General features: G+C 34.7%; 1 protein-coding gene across 1 annotated transcript in view; it reads right to left on the reverse strand.

The window, feature by feature from the left end:
- ARHGAP15 (Rho GTPase activating protein 15) overlaps positions 1-24,039 on the reverse strand; it is a 620,743-nt gene that overhangs the window by 193,684 nt on the left and 403,020 nt on the right. The window contains 2 exon segments of the mRNA XM_033112294.1: positions 4,073-4,096; positions 4,099-4,149. Coding sequence (XP_032968185.1) covers positions 4,073-4,096; positions 4,099-4,149 — 75 coding nt within the window.

A 24,039-nucleotide genomic window follows, 5' to 3' on the forward strand; every position in this document is an offset into this window, starting at 1 on the left:
ATGGAAAGTGGTTCAGTATCTGCAAATCAATTAATTTGCTTCATTCCATAAACAAAATGAAAAATAAAAATCATATGGTCATATAAGTATTAATAGGTAGAGAAAAAGTGTTTGACAAAATCCAGCATCCATTTATTATAAAAACTCTCAATAAAATAAGAACAGAGGAAATATATCTCAACATAATAAAGCCATATATGACAAACCCACAGCTAACATCATACTCAATGAGGAAAAGCTAAAAGCATTCTCCTTAAGATCAGGAAGAAGGCAAGGTTGTCCACTTTCTCCACTTTCATTCATCATAGTACTAGAAGTCCTAGCCACAGCAATCAGACAATAAAAAGAAATAAAAGGCATCCAAATTAGAAAAGAAGAATAAAACTGTGATTATTTGCAGATGACATGATACTATATATATAGAGAGAGAGAATCCCAAAGATTACACACACACACACACACAAAAACTATTAGAACTGATAAATGAATTAGAAAGTAGAAGGATACAAAATGAATATTCAGAAATCAGTTGCATTTTTATACACCAATAACAATCAGAAAGAGAAATTAAGAAAACAATCCCATTTACAATTACATCAAAATAAATAAATAAATAAAATAAAACCTGGAATAAATTTAACAAGGAAATGAGAGACCTGTACTCAAAATTATAAGACATTGACGAGAGAAATTAAAGAAGACACAAATAAATGGAAACATACACCATGCTCATGGATAGAAAGAATTAATTTAGTTAAAATGTCCATACTACCAAAAGCAATACCAGGGCATGCCAAAAAATATGTATACAAGTGGACATTGTGCTCAACTTTGCTTAAGCAGTAGTTGACCATAATTAGAAGTGTCTGGATGCTGATGGTAACGACTTTGAGCACCTCTTGTAATTGCAGAAGTCAAATGTGACCTGTATTCATCTTTTATTGTTGGTATATATTGAATATTACAATTTTAATACAGTTTTCCTTTCTTAAAATGTATATACATTTTTTTTGGCACCCTCTGTATGTAGATTCAATATGATCCCTATCAATATACCAATGGCATTTTCACAGTACTAGAATGAATAATCTTAAAACTTATATGGAATCATAAAGACCCCAAATAGCCACAGCAATCTTGAGAAAGAAGTACAAAGCTTGAGGTATTACGCTACCTGATATCAAACTATATTGCAAGGCCATAGAGAATCTAAACAGCTTGTTATTGGCTAAAAACAGACATATAGATCAATGGAACAGGATAGAGAGCCCAGAAATAAATCCATGCATATATAATCATTTAATCTATGATAAAGGAAGCAAGAATATACATTGGGGTAAAGTCATCTGCTCAATAAATGGTGCTGGTAAAACTGAATACATGCAAAAAAAATGAAACAGGACCACCTTCTTACTTTATATAAAAGAATAAACTCAAAATGGATTAAAGACTTAAATGTAAGGCCAGAAACCATAAAACTCTTAGAACAAATATAGGAAGTAAACACACACATATATATATTTATATCTATATCTCCTATATCCTATGTATCTCCTCAGGCAAGCGAAACAAAAGAAAAAATAAACAAATGGGACTACATAAAACTAAAAAGATTTTGCACAGCAAAGAAACCTTCAACAAAAGGAAATATATCCTACTGAATGGGAAAAGATATTTGCCAATGATACATATAAGGGGTCAATATCCAAAAATTTATAAAAACTCATACAACTCAACACCAAAGAAACAAACAATTCAATTAAAAAAATGGGCAGGGGCCGGCCAGTGGCTCAGGCTGTTGGAGCTCCGTGCTCCTAACTCCGAAGGCTGCCGGTTCGATTCCCACACGGGCCAGTGGGCTCTTGACCACAAGTTTGCCGGTTCAACTCCTCAAGTCCTGCAAGGGTAGGTGGGCTCCACCCCCTGCAACTAAGACTGAACATGGCATGTTGAGCTGAGCTGCCTCCCGGATGGCTCAGTTGGTTGGAGAGTGGGCTCTCAGCCACAGGGTTGCCAGTTCAATTCCTCGACTCCTGCAAGGGATGGTGGGCTGTGACCCCTGCAGCTAGCAATGGTGGCTGGACCTGGAACTGAGCTGCGCCCTCCACAACTAAGACTGAAAAGACAACAACTTGAAGCTGAATGGCACCCTCCACAACTAAGATTGAAGGGACAACAACTTGACTTGGAAAAAAGTCCTGGAAGTACACACTGTTTTGGGGAACAGTGTGTCCTGTTCCCCTTCCCCAATAAAATCTTTAATAAAAAAAAAAAAAAATGGGCAGAGGACATGAATAGACATTTCTCCAAAGAAGAGAACACACAGATGGCCAACAGACATATGAAAAGATGCTCAACATCACTAATCATCAGAGAAATGCAATAAAAACCACAGTGACATATCAGTTAACACCTGTCAGAATGGCTATCATCAATAAACCAACAAACAAGTGTTGGCAAGGATGTGAACAAAAGGTAACCCTCATGTATTGTTCATGGGATTGCAAATTGGTGAAGCACTGTGGAAAGCAGTATGGAAGTTCCTCAAAAAATTAAAAAATAGTACTACCTTATAACCCAGCAATGCCACTCCTGGGTATTTATCCAAAGAAAATCCAAAACACCAATTTGAAAAGATACATGCACCCTTGTGTTTACAGCAGCACCATTCACAATAGCCAAGATATGGAAACAACCAACATGCCCATTAATAGATGATTGGATAAAGAAATCGTGGTACATGTATAAAATGGACTATTACTGGGCTATAAGTAGAATGAAACTTACCATTTGCGATAACATAGATGGACGTAGAGGGTATTATGCTAAGAGACATAAGTCAGACTGAGAAAGACAAATACCGTATGATCTTACTTACAAGTGGAATCTAAAGACAGAATAAATGACAAACAAAACAGAAACAGACTCAGGGATACAGAGAACAAACTGTTGGTTACTAGATGGAAGGGATTTGGGGGGCTGGGCGAGAAAGGTGAATGGATTAGTAGTCACAAAATAGTTACCTAGATGTAAAGTACAGTTTGAGGAATGTAGTCAGTAATATTGTGAAATTAAGTATAGTGTCAAATGGGTACTAGACTTACGGCGGAGGGGTCACTTCATAAATTATATAAATGTCTAACCACTACACTGTACACGTGAAACTAAAATAAAATAATATTGAATGTCAACTCTAATTAAATAAAATAGTCACAGGATATAAGTACAGCATAGGGAATATAATCAATAACATTGTAATAACTATGTACAGTGTCAGATGGATAGTAGACTTATTGGACTATCACTTAGTGAGGTATATAATGTCTAATCGCTATGTTGTTTCGTACACCTGAAAACTAATAATAAAAAAAGAAAAGGAAACAAAACAAAAATAATATCTACATACAGACATAAATAAGATGTTTATTTTAATAAGAAACAAGCCAAAACTATCTTCCAAAGTGGCTGTACCATTTTATATTTCCACCAGCAGGGAATGAGGAGTTTCTGTCGTTCCACAACCTCGTCAGCATTTCGTGCTGTCAGTTGTTTCAGATTTTAGACATTCTAATAGCTATGTAGTAGTACCACGTTTTTTGTTTTAATTTGTAATTCTTTAATGATATATGCATTTCCTAATTTTTAATTCTTTTACTTATTGGTTATATATTCTTCAAAACATCTGTGATTCTTGACTCTTAAATTTTCCATCATTCATATATTCCTTCATTTATCAACATGTATTAAATGTCTGTTACATGCCAGTTACACTTTTAGAAGTTAGGTTATTTTTCTTTCATTTATTCTTCTCTTTTCCATTTTCAGTTTATTGTATTCCACTCATTATTTATTTCACATAAACTATTAGTTGGTCCCTCTCTCTATTCTATTTAGCTTCATGTAAACTGACTATCTTTTATTATCTGGTGATAATTGTTTACATTCTTCAACTTTCTCTTTCTCCCTTTAAAGCTTTTATCATTATATATTCACAAAGCAGACAGCACAGAATCTGAAACACTGGTAGAGATGAAACTACTGAGAAAACATCTAAAGTGAAGAAATCTCTTACCTTGGTTGACAATAAATCTTAGTTCTGTATTGTTGCGAGGTTGCCACTAACTCGATATATTCCATCAACATCTAGACCTGAAAATAAAAGAGCATGTTTTATATTAGCTGATTAGAAAACTGAGATGGTAAAAGACAAAAATTAATAAATGGGGAAGAAAGACAGTAGTAAATCACCACCAAATATCTCTTCCTCACAGACGAAGCACATTTCTATGTCCTAAACCAAATGATCTGCAATATTTTAATCTCAACAGACTAATCATGAAGCTCAGTGACAGTTAATGATCAACAAATTTGAGTCCAGTTGAACCATAAAAGATCAGTAGGTAGCATGGGACTTCACAGTATAGTTAAGCTTCATTCTCAAGAAAAAGATAGGAATTAAACTGGGCGGTGTATGGTGGCAGAGAAGGAGAACCTTCATGTATACGTGTATCATTGCCCTTTTTGGAAAGGTAAAATAACCCAGCCATTTGTGGAGTCTTCCTTCCCTTCCTCCCTTCTTTCCATCTTTCCCTTTCTTTCTTAGTTTCTTCTTCCCTCCTTTCCTTCTTGTGTCTCTCTATTCCTGTCTTCTCTTTCATTCTCTCTCTCTTCCCTCCCCCCATCCTTCTATTCTATTCTATTCTATTCTTATTCTATTCTATTATATTCTATTCTATTCTATCTGAGTCTATTCTATTCTTTCCTGTCCTGTCCTATGCTATTCATTTTGTTCCATTCTCTTTCTCCAATATCACTAGAGCATAACATGTATGATTATTTCAAACTACAGAATGAAAATTCTATTCCACATGTATAACTAGTTTGATAATCTCTAGTGTATTACAGGTAATGGGGTGCTCCATTATGGAGCGAAAAAATAAAAAGGAATCCTTGAGAAAATGGTGAAATTAGTTTCAGATTATTTAAAACTATAAATAATCTAAAAATTCAGATTAGTCATCTATAATTCAAAATAACTTATGCTGGCAGTAACTTTAGATAATCAACCACTTGTTCTCCCACTCATCTACTGATACTCTAGTTATTTCCTGACAAAGTTATCAAAAAGACAAAGAAACAGGAAAATCAAAAGAGAAACACTTATTCAAACACTATCATTCCCCCTAAGAAATGTTGATTACATAATTTTAATGTCAGGAGTGTATATTCCTTAATGTGTACTATGCCCTCAGAGAGGTCTGGGTGAGATTACCAGCCAATGTAGAGGTTACGATTTCAACAGTTTCTCTAAGAACATATAGCACCATGGTTAAACATTGTAATTCATAATCATAAGTATTAAATACATTGAATAGAATTTATTGTTATAGTGTAAAAGAATAAAGGCTTTGCAAAGCTCTTTGCCAACGTGAAATGGGCTTCTTTATTGCTTTACCATGTCTGTTTTTACATACTTTAGTAGGAACGTTTCTGTCATTGTGAAAAATATATCATCAGTAGGTTAGGGTAGAAAAACATAACATGCAATACTGGTATTAATGGCATAATTCAAAACAATCTTTCATTTTTTAAGACATTATTTTCTAGGGAAGTTTTAGGTTCACAGCAAAATTGAGGGGAAGGTATGGAGATTTCCCATATACCCCCTGCCCCCCACATGCACAGCCTCCCCCATTAACATCTTCCACAAGAGCGATACATTTATTAAACTGGTGAACCTACACGGACACATCATCATCACCGGAAGACCACTGTTTACATTGTGATCAGTCTTGGTGTACATTCTATGGGTTTGAACAAATGCATAATGACATGGATCCATTATTATGGTGTTACCAGGAGTAATTTCTGCCCTAAAAGCTCTTGGACCCATCTATTCTTCCTCACTATGGTTTTTACTGTTCCATGTAATAAACTGTAGAGTAACTTGGGATAACGTCAATAAAATGGAACAGCTATTAGTAAGTATATTAATTGGTGTAAGTTTTGTAGTTCTAGAATAATCTAATAATAAATTACCACGTCTCTGTCCCTTCTGAGTATTATGACTATGTAAGGAGTTTGAATGAGGTTGGATACCTATTAGTGTGAAGTGTCTAAGTCACATACATTAATAAAAATCAAATACATTTTTCTTCCTGATGCACAAAATAGCTCCATTAACCAAAAGGTACTCCCATTTGTTTGCTTTTAAGTACAATGTACGTTTGACAACTTACATGTGACAGTCCTCCTAATTCAAAATGTTCTAATATTTGATTCCTAGTTTTGGTATTAGACCACGTTGATCTTCAATTTATGCTCATACACCCAGAATTTTATAATTGATTAACCATCTCTTTCTTGCTTTACCATTAGATATCATTTGGTACTTAGTTTTAAATATAAAATTTTAAATAATGTGATCGATTTTAAAAAGATTAAAATGTATGCATTCAAGTAATTGTGTCCCTTTCAAAGTTTTCCCTCTTGGGAGTATGCTTAATTTTTCTGAACATGTAGCTATTAAGGACTATATTTTGGAATTCTTCTCTGAAATCACCTTCAGTGGCTCCATATTGTCTACAGGATAATGTTCATGATGGCAAGTTTGGGGCCTTTGGTGATAGTTTGGGATTTGGAAGTAAAGTCCACATAGAACCACAAATGGTGAATAATGTCATCTTGCTTGCCAATACAAACAAACAAAGTTTGGTCAAAGAAAGTGGTCCTGTTTTCTTCCACGTATTATCAGTTCCTCTGAAGAAATTTGCAAAACAGAATATTTTAGAAAATAAAAACATCAATGGAATATGTAGGTTTCTACATTCCCCAAATGAGAAACCTTACTAGGTTTTTTGAAAGAATCAGTCATATTAGCCCTATTTAAAATAATGATTGAAGATGAGATGTCAATTAATATCTATTACAATAAAAATGAGAAAATTTACTATTATATTTTTAAAATTAATTTTGTTTTCCTAATTAGTTGAGACCTTATCAGAGGTCAGCAGGAAATGAAATTATTTAAATTTCAACACATTTTTATTGTGAATAACGCCTTTACTTAAACCTCACTATAATATGCACATCTCTTTATATGAGATATAAAAATCAAGCACATTTCTATTTTGTGGCTAGACACTTCCTCTTCTAATATTATAGTTTATATGTTATTGAAATGCAAATGTTGTCTAGAGTTGTAAACTGAATTTCAATTAATGTTATTCCTCAGTAACCCAAAACTTTTTCTCTTATAGAAATTTAAAGTTACAACATAAGAAGTTCCCCCTTGGTCTTTCATAAATTTCAGTAGAGGATTTTTTCTTTTTTTTAAGTTCAGTAATGAAAAACATTTGAAAGCAGTATGGGTTAGATACATTCTGTATGAGCAATTGAAAAGCACTATACTATTTAAACAAAGCAGCCTCATCCTAAATTAATAACCCAATTTTCTTTTGGGATAAAAGGAGGGAGGGCTGGGGATGGCGACGGGAGGGTAACTCAGACCAGTGTCACCACCACTGTGGTTGTAGAACTAAGTCATAGCAGAGAAACTGCTTTGCGGCTTAAGATAAAAACCAGAAAGTAAGAAGGGAGTAAAGCAAAACATATTGGATGCAATTTGAATCTAACTTGACACAACTTCCAAGCCCTTTAGATTCAGAGATATCAATACCATTTATCTTGTGAAGGATAACAATCTCTGACATTAGTGGCTCCTGCTTTGAATGGCTCATGCTCCCCTGCTATCATACTTTTTAAATTACATAAATAGAGTGAAAATGACAAAGTACATATTAAAAAGGAGGGTATTACATTTTGAAAAATAATCTGGAACATATCAGTGAATTTTAGCAGTTATAAATTATATAGGGACAGTCTTGAAGTTGATTAGCTTTCCCCTGAATGGTTCACAGAATGGCAAACCCAAAGTCCTGGGAATATTACCCAAATTATAATGATTCACGTGCCATCCTCTTTTTGCTCCAAGAACTTTACAAGTTATGCCAAACCAAACCAATGTAAATTGGTGGATTTGGACATCCTTTTCATGACCACATTATCCTTGCTGGGTTGGAAACTACTTATTTTGGAAACATAATTAGACCTCTTCTGATTTTTAAATGAGCAATGTCTTTAAGGTATCCATGTTGTACTTCGGTGATGTTTTGAGAAAAATCACTTTGAGAGGTACTTCTTTCAAGAAAATATCACGACCGTGAATGCTGACAGGAATTTTGCCTGTTAGGCTAAAAATACTTTGGGAACACAACGAAACTAAGTCATTTTACATTTTAAAAAATCAGACTAACATTAACGGCAGCAGTGAAAATTTCCCCGAAGAAATCCACATTCACCGAAATGAAATGTTGTTTATTTGTTCATCATCAGCTGACCTTCTTTAGTTTCAAAATAGTGTTTACCATTGGCAGGAATCACCAGGTATTGCTGTAGGGGATTTTCAAAAATCTCCCCCTCCCCCTTTTCTTCTGAAGAAGCTTAGACAAGGATAGACACACAATTAGGAGTTATTAGATCAAATGGTGGTCTAAACCCAGTGGAAAGAATGCAGCTGTCATGAGTAATTCCCACCATAAATCTCAGACACTTTCCAAAAAGAAATCTAAGAGACCAGCACTGTTTCCAAAGTTGACTGGCTTATCTGCCAAAACATGGGCAGCTTTTAACAATGCAGATGAGCCTGTTAAAATAGTTGCAGACTGTGGATTAGGTAGCATTCTTGGGAGCTCGAATGATGGATCAATCATGGAGATGTGGAGCTTGAGACTGGTTGAGAGGTGTGCCCCCAGAGCCTGCTTGTTTTTCTGTAACATTAAAAAAAAAACATGCATCTGAACCTCTGGAGTCTGAAATGTGGGCTGGGAATTTTGCACAAACAGTCCCTCTCTTGAGATTTATGGCACTTCCTAATTCCTAGGAGGCCAGAACTACCACAAGAACAGTCATTCTCGCAATTCTTTGGTCTTGTGCTTCTCCCACTGGCAAGGACCAATGAGCTCAGGAACACCCAGACTGCCCCCAAAGACTGCTGCACTTTTCTTTCTGTCTTTCTGAAGGTCCTGCTTGGGTTCAGAACTGAATATGAGGGGAGGTTTCGTGCCGTTCTCAATGACCCAAATTTCCTCCTCTAAATTAAAGTGTTTCCAATCTTCTCTTGCTAACTTAATCTTGTTCACACACTTTAAATTCAATAAAGGAGAGTACAGGATATAATTTGAAACTCTAAGGTTCATTTGTACGGTCTCAATGGTTGGTATTTATGCTGTATCTATTGTCAACTTAGTAAGAGTTAACTCTTACTAATTTCTGTGAGATGCCCATCCTTCAAGAATGACTACGTTAGGAAATAGTTGATACAATTTTGATTGTTAAATAGAAATGCTTTTATTCCATATAAAAACATGACTTTAAAATAATCATTTTAAATAGATTTTTCCCCCCTCTACAGGCAATGTACTTTTCTGGTAAAAATGAAAATCAAACCACAAAGAAGATTATACAATGAAAACTAAGTAATTATTCCATCCTGCTATTCAAACACAGTCATTGTTAAAAGTTCTGTTTTAGTTCTTTTTGTTGTCACTCATCTTATGTTAATGTGTCATATTTCTGTTATTACTTTATTAACTTTAAATGGTATTTCTTGACACCTTATCAGAAAAGAGAAAGAGTTTAGTGACAGTTCCTACCACGTATCAATATACCCTATTTCTATTTGTTATTATTAATTACACTTGTCTGTTGCTATTTCTTAATGTGTCAAATTACCTCTTGCTATTAAAAAATAAGAAACTTAGTACATTACTTTCCCTTTCCTTCTCCTTTTTCTCATCACTTCCAATTTTATTCTTTATGTTATTATTGCTTTTATTCTTAAGGTTTAGAACAAGTTACTTTATTCTTTATAAGTATTTTGTGACTTATCTATGGATTACTATTAACCATTTTTTTTAAGGAGTGTGATTGGATTTAACATTAAAAGTTTATTTCACAAAGGAGATCTCACAAAAGTCAAGGTCTAGTGTGTTCTCTTCTTTCTTTCTAGGTTCCTTATTTTTGTCAAATTAAACACTGCTGTGATGATGGAAATGTTCTATATATTAACCATCCAAACCAGTAGTCACTGGCCACATATGGCTGGCTGCTGAGCACTTGAAATGCGGTTAATGCAACTGAGCAACTAAATTTTTATTTTATTTAATTTTAAATAACAACCACATGTGGCTTATAACTACCATATTGGACAGTGAAGCTCTAGTCTGTTCCTTTCTTGTGTTTTACTGTTAATCTTTCTTGGATTTGTTTTTAAGAGCTCTTTTTTTTTTTTAATAAAAGTATGTGATTGGTAAGTTTTTCTTACTTCTTCCATCTCAATGACTGTTTTCTTTTGCTTCATAATTAATTGCTGATTTGAATATTTATTTGAGTTTCCTAATCTTTTACTTTTCTAATTTTGAAAAATAATGTTCCATTATCTTCTAACATTGCTGTTGTTCATTCTGGTATCAAATTGATTTTGATGCTTGTAGGTGAGTTGCTTTTTCTTTCAGGATTAAAATAAATATTTTCTCTTTAAACTTGTGGAAGTAAAATTGCACTCAGATATACCTACATTTAGGCTCTTTCAATCAGAAAACATTTTCTTATTTGCTTAATATATCCTTCCCTCTATTGTCTCTTTTCATGTAGAACTTGTTTAAGACGGATGTTGTTCAAATATCAGATTACCTTTATGAATGAAAGACCAAATTAATTAGAAGAAATAGTAGTCGTAGGTATTTCTGTATTTGCATGCATCTCTCATCTTCCCCCACCCCTCTGGAAACTGGCTTCCATCTTGAATGGACAGGCTGAATGAGGGGTCCTGTAGAATGAATGGGTGGTGAGTCGATACTAGCCTGGATGTTCTTCAGTTATCAAAGTAAGGAAGACTTTATTTTGGATTTGGAATGCTTTATTTTACTCCCAGTTAAAACTCTCTTACCTGGTGTCTGTTGTAGTGGACCTGAGATACCCCATTCTCTACCACCTTCCTTCACTCTCTCTTCTGTCCTCATAGAGCTTGATTCAGGTTCAAGCAGTTGCCACAGGTGCTTCCCGGGATGCAGGATATATAGAGAAGGACCCAGCTCTCCCAGATATTAGATCTGATATTTAGTAATTTGCTTTCTTTACCATCCTCTTGCTAATTTCTACTTTATTTGTCAATCCTAAGTTTTGATGTTCTCTAGGACATCCCTGGAAAGAACTGTGCCTAATTGTGGTGTCTGGGAATGAAGTTTCTTCTGCTCTAATTTCTTCACTTGTTTGATCCCATCTGCTTTCTGTCTTCCTGGAATTTCTATTTCTGGTCTGCTGATGGCACCTTGTCTGTTTTCAGCATCATTATGTATTTTTTTCAACATATCTTTTCTATTATTGCATTGAGATTTTTTTTATTTTTATTTTTTTGAGGAAGGAGAAAATCAGACACGTTTTCTCAGTCTGTCTACTTAAATGAGGGCTTGCATTGTGTTTCATAAAGACAGACGTTTTAATGCTGAAAACAAAAGTTTCATTAGATTGTGAAGATACAGCTATGTAATAATTTTTCTTTATTGGCACCTGGGATATAAACGATCTGTATTAAATTAAAAACATTTAAAATACTCGTTATGTGTCTCCTATTCTAATGTTGGGAGAATATATTAATACAGGGTCTAGGATCAGTATACCTCTAATTTTCTCACTCCTATCCTTTTCTGTGGTTACAGAAGTTCCTATTGCAATTTATGCTTTTGCCAATGTTCCCTTTATTATTGAGATAGTTATATTTTCACTTCAATTTGTTTAATTAGCTCTTCACAATTTTCATCTAAATTTGATAGTTTGTGCTACTATCCTTGTATCTCTGCTATAAATTCTTGTTTCATAGAGACAATTGTGGCAACCAGATTTTCTTTTACTTTTAAAAATCATATCAAAATACTTATCTTCAATTTTCCTTCACTAGTTTTGTTTGATTGTTTCATTTGGCTAACAGTTCATTTTGATTACTCATTCACAAATTAAATGTTTTTCATCTACCAGATAGTTTATAGTAGATTCATATGGAAAAGAAGAGTTTTATCCTCATAAGATATGGAAACAACATGTGTTGCTAAAATTTTTCTAGAAATGTTAGACTGAAACGAGGTCACTAAGAGAAGGGTGCTTTTTTTTTTTTATTGCTGAGAAAACTGCTTAGAACTGTGATGCCAATAAATGAGCCATTATTTTGTTTTGTTTTCTAGCCAGTGTTCTACATAGGGGTAAATTCTGTATTTAAATTAAACATCCTAAAGTACAAAGAGCACAAAGTAAAGAAAATGATATAAGGGACTAAGGACAAAATGGTATCAAATACAGAGAATATTGGTTCAGAAGGAGGGATTGGGTTTCTCTTCAAGGACTTTTCATTGAACATTTGGGTGGTTAAAATCATTATCACCGCCCCCTGCCCTGCCGCCCGCCGCCACACATACACCCTAGTTAAAGATGTTATATTAGAAAATAAAATCGCTTAGAGTCCTAACTAAAAATATCTATCTACCATCTATCATCTATGTATCTATCTATCTGTCTGCCTATCTATCTATCTATCTATCTATCTATCTATCTATCTATCTATCTATCATCTACCTACCTACCTACCTACCTACCTACCTACCTACCTACCTATGTATCTCATATTTGCTGTTCAGCCCAGTCCTAACTTCTTAACAAGTTTTGTCCAGTTTGGGTACCTGGGAAGGCAAACATAAAATTGGGAGAGGGAAAAAGCAAAATACCTTGAAGTGTTAAGTGCATTACTGGTTATATTTCTTAGTGACTCTGTATTGTACTGCTCTTGCCTTACAAAGACCTACAATAGGAGTAATTGGGGATTATGTATGGGGGAAAGGACTGGCTATCTTGCTTTTAATAATTACTAGATACAGAGTTTACATTGTTGGAAAATTTTTTGCAAAACCATTTATTGCATTAAATAGTTTCCTATTTCTCCAATTCACTTTAAGTGCGATATTGGACGCTTAATATTCAATAAGTAGAAGTGAATCACACTGAATTCTTTAAATGTTACTAGGAACACAAAAGCTATCTGTCCTTAAAGTATGCTGTCATTCCTCATTGTTGAATTTTTCCCCTTATATTTATACTTAGTTCTTGCCATAATATTTCACTAACGTTCTCATAATTGGAGATATTTATCGATACTGTTAGAGTCCAGAAATGTAGATAGTAGTATATGAAAAGTATTGTGAAAACTCACATCAATACCGAGGGCTAGATCCTAGTTTCCATTTGCTACGATTATTTTATGTACCAGGCTTATTTTTACAAATAACTTCCACATACTTAATTCAACTCAGATTCCATTAGGACTGTCTACTGGGCCAATTGCCTTTAAAATCATGCATTTTCACTTACGGATTATTAAACGATAGGCAACTAAGGGAAAATACAAGAAGTAAACAAGTTCCAACATCGCTAGTGTGAGACAGAGGAAAATTATTTGTGTACTCTGCTTAATACCTGAGTAAAATGAGAGTGTAAAGACGTTATCCCATGTGGTTCCTTACACAGTGATTCTTACATATATGTCTAAACTCAGCTAAGAATTTGAGGCCTACCAGTCTGAAGCCTGCAATATGGTAGACAAATATGATTCAAAAACTATACCAATCTTAGGATCCTTTCTAGAAATATCTGAAAGTAAAAAGCATCTCAAAAAGCGCTTGAGTTTGCCTGTGAAATTTCACTAGGAAACCTAATATCCTTAATTTGCTAAGATAAAGATAATCAACTAAAATTATTTCTGGGGAGTGGGAACCAGAGTACTTGGACATACGTCTTTGATAAATTCTCTTACATGTTTCCCTCTTTTCAAAAATCTTAGTCTTGAAGACAAATATTGGCCAATGATTCTAATTATTAGTAATTGAGTTATCTTGTCTTTAAGGAAAATTTCATGTGACAGGAAGATATTGAAGTTGGAGGTGTATCATATCATTCTCTGTGTTTCTTTTATGTATGAATTTCATTGTTATGCTGTGATCATGCTGATGTAAATAAATTATTCTTTTGGCATTGTGACTTGTTCAGAGTGTTAAAATAAATAAGGGTAATAAGAATAAACAGCCAAATTTGGTCAGCCATTTTCATCCGGTAGTTTTAAGCAAACATGGAAGCATAACCTGAAGATTCCATCCCTAAAAAAAGCTTGGAGCCTAGTGAAGAGTACTCTGTGGACTGTGCCCACATACACATTTTTCTTTTTAAAATTTTAGCAACAAACTCTTTCATAAGTTAAGGACATGGAATAAAAAAGGCTTACCAAGAAGAAACACTGAAAAATGGCTCCTTTTGTGATGAAGTCATAATAGTTACATAAAGTCAAGCCTTTGATCTCATCATACATGAAATAGATATTGATTTAAAATTCATATATTGCTCTCATTCTTTTCAATCCCTCCACTCCTATTTTTAAAAATATCTAAACAAAGTGACCTCATAGTTTTCCATTGGACTTTTTTTTAAACATTGGCTGGGATGATTGAGATTCAGGAATGTGGGAAAATGGATTCCCAAACCACGTACCTCCCCTTTCATTCTGAACTGTAATTTTTGGCTTGGCTTGAATCACAGTCATCGCATTTCAGCCTGAATCTCTCTGTAAAGTGATCTTTCTTAAACATTTCTCTCACTCATCAAGGGATCAGAAACAAAGCTATTCTAGCCTTTCAGCAACACACTTACAAGCAGCTTTTACAGAGAAGTTGCAAGAGCTAAATTTCCTCTAAAATTGTTTGAAAAGTGAACATTTTCAATGCCTTGTTGTCCTTTTTGTGAATCTTGTCATCTGTATGCCATGAGCTCCAGCAGCTATTTTAATCTGTTTTTGTTTGCAATCCATTTGGTGTCCACCCAAAGAAATGCAGGTGATTCTAATTAACTTACTGCTGAAGAGGTAGGAAAAACTATCTCAATTGTATCGAAGAGAATTATACCCTTAAAACCTTTCTTCTATTATTTATAACATATTATTAATGAAAATGACTATATGAATATATTTACTACCTAACTCATGCCCGGTCACTTTTTTTAAATGAATGAGGTTCATGGCACAGGGAAAAGCCACACACGTACATATACACAGACACAATACAGGCCCCAAGAATGCTTGCCAACATTTATTTAACAAGAGTAGCAACTTAAAAATAACATTATTTTTACTTTGTGCAACATAGTTTAATATCTGAAATAACCCTGTTCCAATAAAAACCTATTGAAATCCTCTCAGGCCTAACTCTGCCCTGAAGGTAAAAGTGATTAATTGAAAGATTTTGGCAGATCTCTACTCACCACCAGGGCAGTTTAATTTAGAACACATTCAACCATTTCTCAGTGTCTCTGTGTTGGTGGAGCATAACTTTTGATCTTCTTTGGGGAGGTGCCTCTAATTTAGACCCTTGGGCGAGCCACTTCCTGGAGGGTTGATGGCTGGCTCTGTTGAGCGTTCAGGTGAGAGAGAGCCCTTTCTGGCTGCTGATTCTAAAGTGGGTTAGTTAAGTTGAATTCCAGACACAAAGGCAAAATAAAACTGATCATAATAACCATCAGCTAAGTCCTAGTTAGATCTTTTAACTTTTTGATGCTCTCCCAAACTGCTGAGATGTTCAGGTGTCATTAGACGTTTTCCTAGTTAAAGAAGACGATGCTTCTGACCATGACAGTGGATAAGACTGAAAGACTGAGCGTCCTTTTTTTCAAGAAACAAAGTATATTATTGTTTTCTTTCTGAGAATACAGGAAAGACTATCACATGAGTATTGTTAGTATTTCTGCTAGAAAGATGGTACTAGTGCATAATCCTCCCTGTTGGGCAGAAGGGCCTGTGCTAAATTGTGGTTAAATGGAAGGACAGAAATCTTCCAGTATATTCTGGATGGAAAGACCTTGAATTGGTGAACTCTAATTCTCTATGCAATTAAGTACTTAGTATGTAGCAATTAAGTACTTACTATGTAGCAAAAGTGTGCTATGCACTGGGGATTCAGCAAAGAACAAAGAATACACACTCCTGATATTAGAGAGCTGTAGCACCAGCATTATTTTGAGGCACTAAAAGCAGCTCTTGCATACAAATTCAGTATCAGTGGCAATGGCACCTGCATTTTAAAATATTTTCACATATGCAGTACATCTGAGCAATACACTCAGGTTGGCATATATGCTCTGTAGTTAACATTAGAAGGACACACCATTATGATGTATATTCAATTTCACATTATATCCTGAAATAGTTAAGCAATATATGTTATTTATATATGTAATATAAGGATATTGTATTATATTATGATATTGTATCATACATACATATGCATATAATTATATATATATATAATATAATGTACTGCCATGTTAACCGATTATCTGTGTATAGTGAGTGGGATTATAAAAATTACTCTGGTTTTATTTATTATTTTATCAATTTCCTAACTATTTTACAATGTGTGTATGTATTCTTGAAGACAAATGACAATAATGATTTATTTTTATTTTATTACCAAAATATTATGCCATAGATGACATTTTTTAAAATTTTGACATGGGTTTATGTTTTCGTAGGTTCATTTGAAAACTGCTGGGTGATTATCATCAATCTAGTGAATGCTCTATTTGCATCTCTAATTTAGCTGAAAGACACTTTAATAACCATGATATCAGATTTAAATCTTCATGAGACACAGTAGAAATCTCAAAATTTGAGTATTGTGCAAGTGATTCCATTATTAGACAAATCACACCCAAGTTTGGAGTTACAAATGTAACGTCTCTGGTATAGAGTGAAAAAGACGTAATTATTTTCTCGAATTAGAAGCTCAAGCTATCCCTGGACAATTTATATCATTGTCATTCCTGATTTTAGGACTCACACACACACAAATGTATAGAGAAAGCCCAGAGCTAGCCTTGAGGTTGGCTTTCTTCATTTCTATCATCACATTAGAAAGATTAGGCAAAGGTTTATTTTAAGTGGGGTAGGAGAGACCTGTCTTCTCAGCTTCATTCTTGACTACTTGAGGGCTGTTAACCATCTACTCTGTTTCCCCTAAAATAAGACCTAGCTGGAAAATTAGCTCTAATGAGTCTTTTGGACTAAAAATTAATGTAAGACCCAGTATTTTATATTATTATATTATATTATATTACATTATATAAGACTCAGTCTTATATTATAGTAAAATAAAACCAGATCTTATATTAACTTTTGCTCCGAAACATGCATTAGAGCTGATTATCCAGCTAGGTCTTATTTTTGAAGAAACACAGTAGGAATGAATTGCACACACTCTAATTACTCAAAACATTACTTGTTGACTTAAAAGAGAAAAGGCATTCCAATACCAATTGTTCCCTTATTTAAATTCATCTAGCACTAATGTAATACAAACCAGATTTCCTGCTCCTGGATGATTTTGTCACATGGGTCTACATCAAAAGTCTTATTGAAATATTTGTGTATGCATGCACATACACTTGGTTAGTATCTATCATTAGAGATTTAGTATCTATCATTTCCTTCTGACCTGTTGCCATGGAAAGAAGGTATATTAAACTAAGGTGTGTTACATATGTTGATGTTCATTAATAGAATATTTATAGAGTGTCTACTTACATATTTGATTTTCTAAGAGGTAAGAAACCAAGTTACAAATACATTTATTAGGTTGGTGCAAAAGTAATTGCAGTTTAGAAGGTTAAAAATAATTGCAAAAACCGCAATTAATTTTGCACCAACCTAATAATATTTTCCATTACATGAATTTAAATAAAGAGTGTCTCAATTTCCATATTTTCCCTAAGGGCTGGTGGGTTGTATATTTTGAGAATAACATTAGAAAAATCCATGATCAGTCAGAATAGTTGACACGGTCACTCTAGTTGAAGTGCTATACAGGTAGAAATGAAAGACTACCAATTTGAAGATATGGACCATTTGAAGATATACCATCAGTCTCCAAGGTTAGTCTTGACATTAATTATAGAGGCTATATTTATGGTATTTTTTCAGACGTTTTGGGAAGATAATTTGGTCTTAAAATATTCCTTTCATACAGTTTTACTTATGCCTAAAATTCCTCGGTTAGAATTGTATTCCTTTGTCTTTAAATCCCATGGGGTCCTCCACATCAAACCTCACTAATCGTGTACATTTTAATGTGGATTAATCTATTAGATCCTATTCTGAGAGCAGACTTTAGCTAAAAGGCAAATACAACAAGACTTCTCTTGTATAGGATGTGGGAGAAGAAGAGATGGAGGATAAGAGATCAAGAATAATAACTAATGGGTGAGGGAAAAAAGAGGAAGTGGAGGTACCGCATGGGTGTCAAGCTAATTAAAAAGGGTAGTTGCTATTTTCCAAATGCTCACTCCACCTGGATTTCCTACTGTTTTCAATTACACCAAGATACATGGAAATGGAGTGTTCTTACTGCATTTGAAGATTTAGAGAAGAAAAGGCACGGTGTTCAGCTTGACTAAACACAATTTATCCTTAAACATGATTATTCATATCATCACAATAATTTCCATCATATAGAAAGTGTGATAAATAATCTACCTTTCTTCAGGGGTAGCTTACGCAATGATTTTATTTTTAGGTGAGTGTAATACTCTAAACTGAGGTTCAAGAGTTGCACTTAATGTAAATCCATATAGAGCTTTGCTCTAGAGAATGAAATAGTATGAAGTGACACATCTTTCTTCCTTGGCATCATGAGATCTCTGAAAATCAGGCTTGTCTGGTTTTCAAAGGAAACCAGAAAAGGACTGCAGAAAACAGTCTCAGGGACTTCTCCTGTTGGGCCATCCTTCTATACCTGCCCTGCATGTGGAGCTGCCTGTATAAGACCACTGGCTCCATCTGACCTCTCTCCTCTCTCTCGTGGCCTTAAGTATCCCCAGTACCTCAGCCTAAGGCTCACCAGCCTTAGCTGGAGACACATGGACCTGAATGGTGGTCAAGATTCCCAACCTGCTTTCAAGTTTTCAAATACGCCTTAAGACTATTAACTTAGCCAAGATTATAGCTAGAAACAAATGCATTTTTATTAATTGATTGGCTGGAATATCAAAAGAAAATAATACCCTTATTTTTTCCAAGTTGAGAGCAATGTGTTACCAGCAAAACTCCTAGAGAAGAGGATGGTCGTAAGCTTGGGAACACAGCATGCTTTTAGAGGTGTCAGTGGGACACCCCTTTCCACTTTTTGCCTTATCAAACAAAACAAAACAAAACAAAACATAACATAACAAAGCCCTTTCTCCCAGGGTGCTTGAAAATATTCTAACAGGACACAAAGCCATTTGATGCTAAATTATTGATACCTTTTTAAACAACTGTGTTCAAGTTAATACTCAGGAGAGTTGTAAGGGTATCTGACCTTTAGTTTAACGTATAAATGATACTCCTGAGGCATGTTTGCCAGGGGGAAGGTATTGAAGGTCGGACATGGTGCTCAATGGGATATTGTGTATGAAAGTAACCATCTAGCAAACAAAAAGAAGGAAGGCGGTAAATGGGTACCCCAAATATGTCATGATCTGTCTTGTTTGGACCCCATCTTTTGCCCCACGAGAAATTTCACTAACAGGTTTGTAATTGTCTTCTCATGGTTTCCGGCTTTCAACTCCTACCAACGTTAACTCTGTTACCTACCAATGTTACTTATAAACTCCTGTGATAAATACGGAACAAAAATTTTACTATTTAAGAATGTTCAACAAGTGAAGAGCATTCCCCCTGCACAACCACCCTGTCCAACACGACAAAGGAAACAAGGGACCCAGGACTGTGAGTATGACAGTCTGTTTTCATTTGTATATGCCATGTACAAAAGAAAAGGCAGACAAGAGTAGACTTCAAAAACCTTGAAAAGGGAGGTGGTGGCTATAAAATAGTATTCCTGTGAAATCCCCAACACTTTCAGTGAAGCAGAGGCACTGTAACCTTGTTGGTTTTGGTTTTTGTTTTGCTGATAAGAATTTGTGGGAGTTAATCAAAAATATGGAATTTTTTAAATTACAGTTTATTGGGGTGATAATTGTTAGATGGATGATGTATTACAGAATTGTACACCTGAAATCTATGTAACTTTACTAACAATACGGAATTTTAAGGATTCTTTTAACTCTTTCTCCTCTGCACAAAATATTACCCAACTGATTTATCCATGGGGTTAAATGAAATATTATTTTTAATTTTAAAATTTCCTATATTTTAGTCTGTAAAAATATGGGGAATATGGCCAAACTATATGAGTTTGACCTGGGATCCTTGTTTTAGAGTCACTGGCTATAGTGTTTTGCACATCGTACGCTAATTGTTTTTGTTGGCTCCTGAAGAATCTATACTCTAGGACTCTTTTCAGTTAAAAAGAGTTGATTTCTAGCATTAATTCAGTTTTTAGCCTAATACCTTATGTATGACATACCTTATGTATCTTTTCCTCCAGTAGGTCTAATAAGAAAAAATGTTTTATCTGCTCCTATCCATAAAAAGCTTGTGAAAAGAAGTCTTCCCGGTGGGGGAAAAATTTGAGTAGAAAACATGGAGATATGTATATCAGACCAAAGATTAAAAGGTGAACACTATACATGAGGAAACATTACAAGAAGGTTTCACCATATAAGTTTTTCCAAGTCAGTGTTCCTAGCCAGTCTTGGATTATGTGTGAAAAGTAAGAACTTTATACTGTAACAGGTGCTGGCAAGAAATTCCCATTAAAGCTTGTAGAAGTTATGCCTGTAAAGTCTTGGCATCTGAGAAAATTCTCCCATAAGAATGCATTATGTATCAGATTTTTCTCACTAGAAAAACAATACAAGGCTGTGACTACTTAACAATATTCCCAGTCACTATTTTATTAACACCATCCACTGTAATGCCATCTTTGGTGACTTTGTACTATATGTAAAGCATACGTTAGTCTTCATTTCAACACAGTGAACATGCACTATCGTCTGTATCTAACAATAGAGATATTGGCTCTGCCATCAGTCTGTCCTAATCAAAGCATAACCTTGAAAGTATTTTTTTCCTGTGGAGTCAATGGATTTATACTAATCCATTCTCATTCCTAAGAGTGACTCTTCATATACAACGTGGCAAATGTTTACAAGATTTTATTGGCATTAGAGATACAGTCTATAGAGTAATTAAGGTATGCTTTAAATCTATAGTGTTGACTCATGTTAGAAAGCACAAACATTATCTGTGGCACATAGTGGGTACTTAATAAATATCATCTTTGTTTTCTTTACATAAATCACCCCATATATTTATGACCATACCTTCAAAGACTAATGGTGCAATTTTTGAGCATACACTTGCCTACCTTGATGTTAACAAGCAAGATCTCTTTCAGTAATCAAATGCAATTCTCCAGCCTATTAATTCTAGAGGTTAAAATATTTTTTTTACTGACATTTGGATACATCTAAAAATTGTTTTCTTATCATATTCTATAAATTTATTATTTATAAGGAATTTTATTTACACTCAAAGGGTAATTAGGATTTAAAATAGTTATCAAGTTAAGGACTGAGATAAACATTTAGACAGTAATGAATGTCAGAAAAAGCTCACTGAAAATGATTGTGAACTGGTATATATACAGATGTGTGTATCCATATCTAGTTTGCAGTTACCCTATAGATTGAATGTTATTACCTTACATTTGTACTTGTATTTATAGATTTAAATATGCTTTTCATATATCAGTAAATAGATCTTAAGTGAAAAGTCCTCAGGGTAATATAGCTATCTTACAGAACACATGTGCATGTGTGCATGTACACACACACACACACACACACACACACCAGTACCAATGCAGGCAATCTGCTAAAGTCTGGTTGCTGTGAAAAAGGTTTTGCTTTAGGGCAACAGCAAACTAGCTCACCGCCCTGCTGCCCTGTCCACTCCTCACCACATGGTTCTTTGCTGTACCCTTAACTTCCCCTCCTACAATGAGGGAACATTTCTTTGGACTGTTTTACTGCCAATACATTTTTACTTTGTATGATGAAATGAAACAAGGGACTGGTTTCATTAGAAGGAGAGGTAAACAGCATTAATTAAATTTGCTGATGATACTAAATTGGGAGGAACTGTGGACATCTGTGAAGACAAAAGAATCATACAAATGGACTTAAGGAGCTTAGAAATACGAGCAGGAAATAATAAAATGAGATTCAGCCTTAAATAATGCAAGCTAATACATTTGGGAAAAGATAATCAGAAACATGGCTATTCAGGGGATGGTAGATGCTGGAAAGTGGTGATGGTGAAAGAGACCTAGGCAGTGAAAAAGGGAAAAATTATACACATACTTACAGGGAAGCAGGCACAATGCCTGGAGGTTTATATATAAAAGAAATTAATTTTTTGAACTAGAAAAACAATAGTCTTATTCTTATGACACTAGTAGATCTCGAAAGCAGCAAATTCGGCTTTAGTTAGTTGAGTCCCTCAGGTTTATGAAACAATTTAACACTATTTGTTGAGAGAATTGTTTTCTCCCTATTAAGGGTGAGGAAGTATGTTTCGTCTGAAACCTTTACTGAGCACCAGTCATTGCTCTTTTTTGTCCTGTCTTATACTATTGTAGGCTATTGCTAATGTGGTATTTATATAGATGTAGATACATATCATACCACACTGCCCACCCCGCTCCCCCAAACTTACTTTCACTTTTAAGGTAGTTACTCTACCTTCTGGATAATGTGACGTCAAATTATGTTTAAAGAGCCGTATAATCACTATGTCTTCTAGCTGTTCATTGAATCGTCAGTATATAGGATTTGATTCTCTAAGGATGGATTCATGGATGGATGGATAAAAAGAAATCTTGGATAATATCCATCTATTCATATTAGTCATCATGAATTGAGCCCCAACCGTATGCCAGCATGGATGTGCTAAGCACTGCGGAGGCACAGACAGACTGGACACAATCCCTAGACTTAAGGACTCACATTCTAGACGAAGAAACAGGTCATGAGACCAGCCATTACAGTCTCATGCAAGGAGTGCTATATTAGAGAAAGCAAAGTTGTCATCGAAATGCTGTGGAGGGAACTCTAATAATATTCAAGAGACCTTGGAAAGGTGGTTGAGGATATCAGTCAGAGACTATTCTTTGGGAATGGTCCTCTTGTGCTATGTTATGCACAAGAGGATGAATATGAATTTGGCAGGTAGATAGACAGGAAGAGAGTCTTTGAGAGGGAATAGCCCATGGAAGGAATATCAGCCTTTGGAAATCTTCATGTAGTTGATATTCTTGGAACATAGGAAGCAACTTAGGAGGATATGAAGCTAGACACTGGACGGAGGTCATATTCTTAGCCTTTTTAATGGAAATAATTCGTGTGGAATTGTGTTTATCCTGATGGTTAAGAAGAAACATTGGAGGGTTCTAAGGAGGACTAACACAACTCTATTTGTATTTAAGAGAAATAACAGCAGCATTGAGAAGGGTAGCCTGGGCAGGAATGAGAACCAAAGCAGTGCTATCAATTAGGAGGTTTATCTCAAAAGAAATTATGGGAGTCCGATCAAGATTATAGGAGGTGAAAGGAAGAATCAAATTTAAGAGATAGTAAAAAATTAGAGATAATTAGACTTAGTGAATGATATAGTGTGTAATGCAAGAAAAGAATCTAAGATGTCCAACATATTTCTTTTTAGGGCAGTGGGAAAAATAGGTCATGATGCCATTGACTGAGCTAAAGAATAAAGGAGGAAGAATAGGTTTGTTGGAGAAAGCTCAGTTTGTAAAGTTGAATTTGTGATGACAGAGGAAAATTCAAGAAGTGTTGTTTCTACACCTCAGGTCTGAGTGTAAGAAATAGCTTGAAGAGTCATTCTCATATAGGAGCTTTGACATCATTGAAAGAATCACTGAGGCTTTAGGCATGATT

Source organism: Rhinolophus ferrumequinum, chromosome 8 (assembly GCF_004115265.2).
Source record: "Rhinolophus ferrumequinum isolate MPI-CBG mRhiFer1 chromosome 8, mRhiFer1_v1.p, whole genome shotgun sequence".
Taxonomy (NCBI): domain Eukaryota; kingdom Metazoa; phylum Chordata; class Mammalia; order Chiroptera; family Rhinolophidae; genus Rhinolophus; species Rhinolophus ferrumequinum.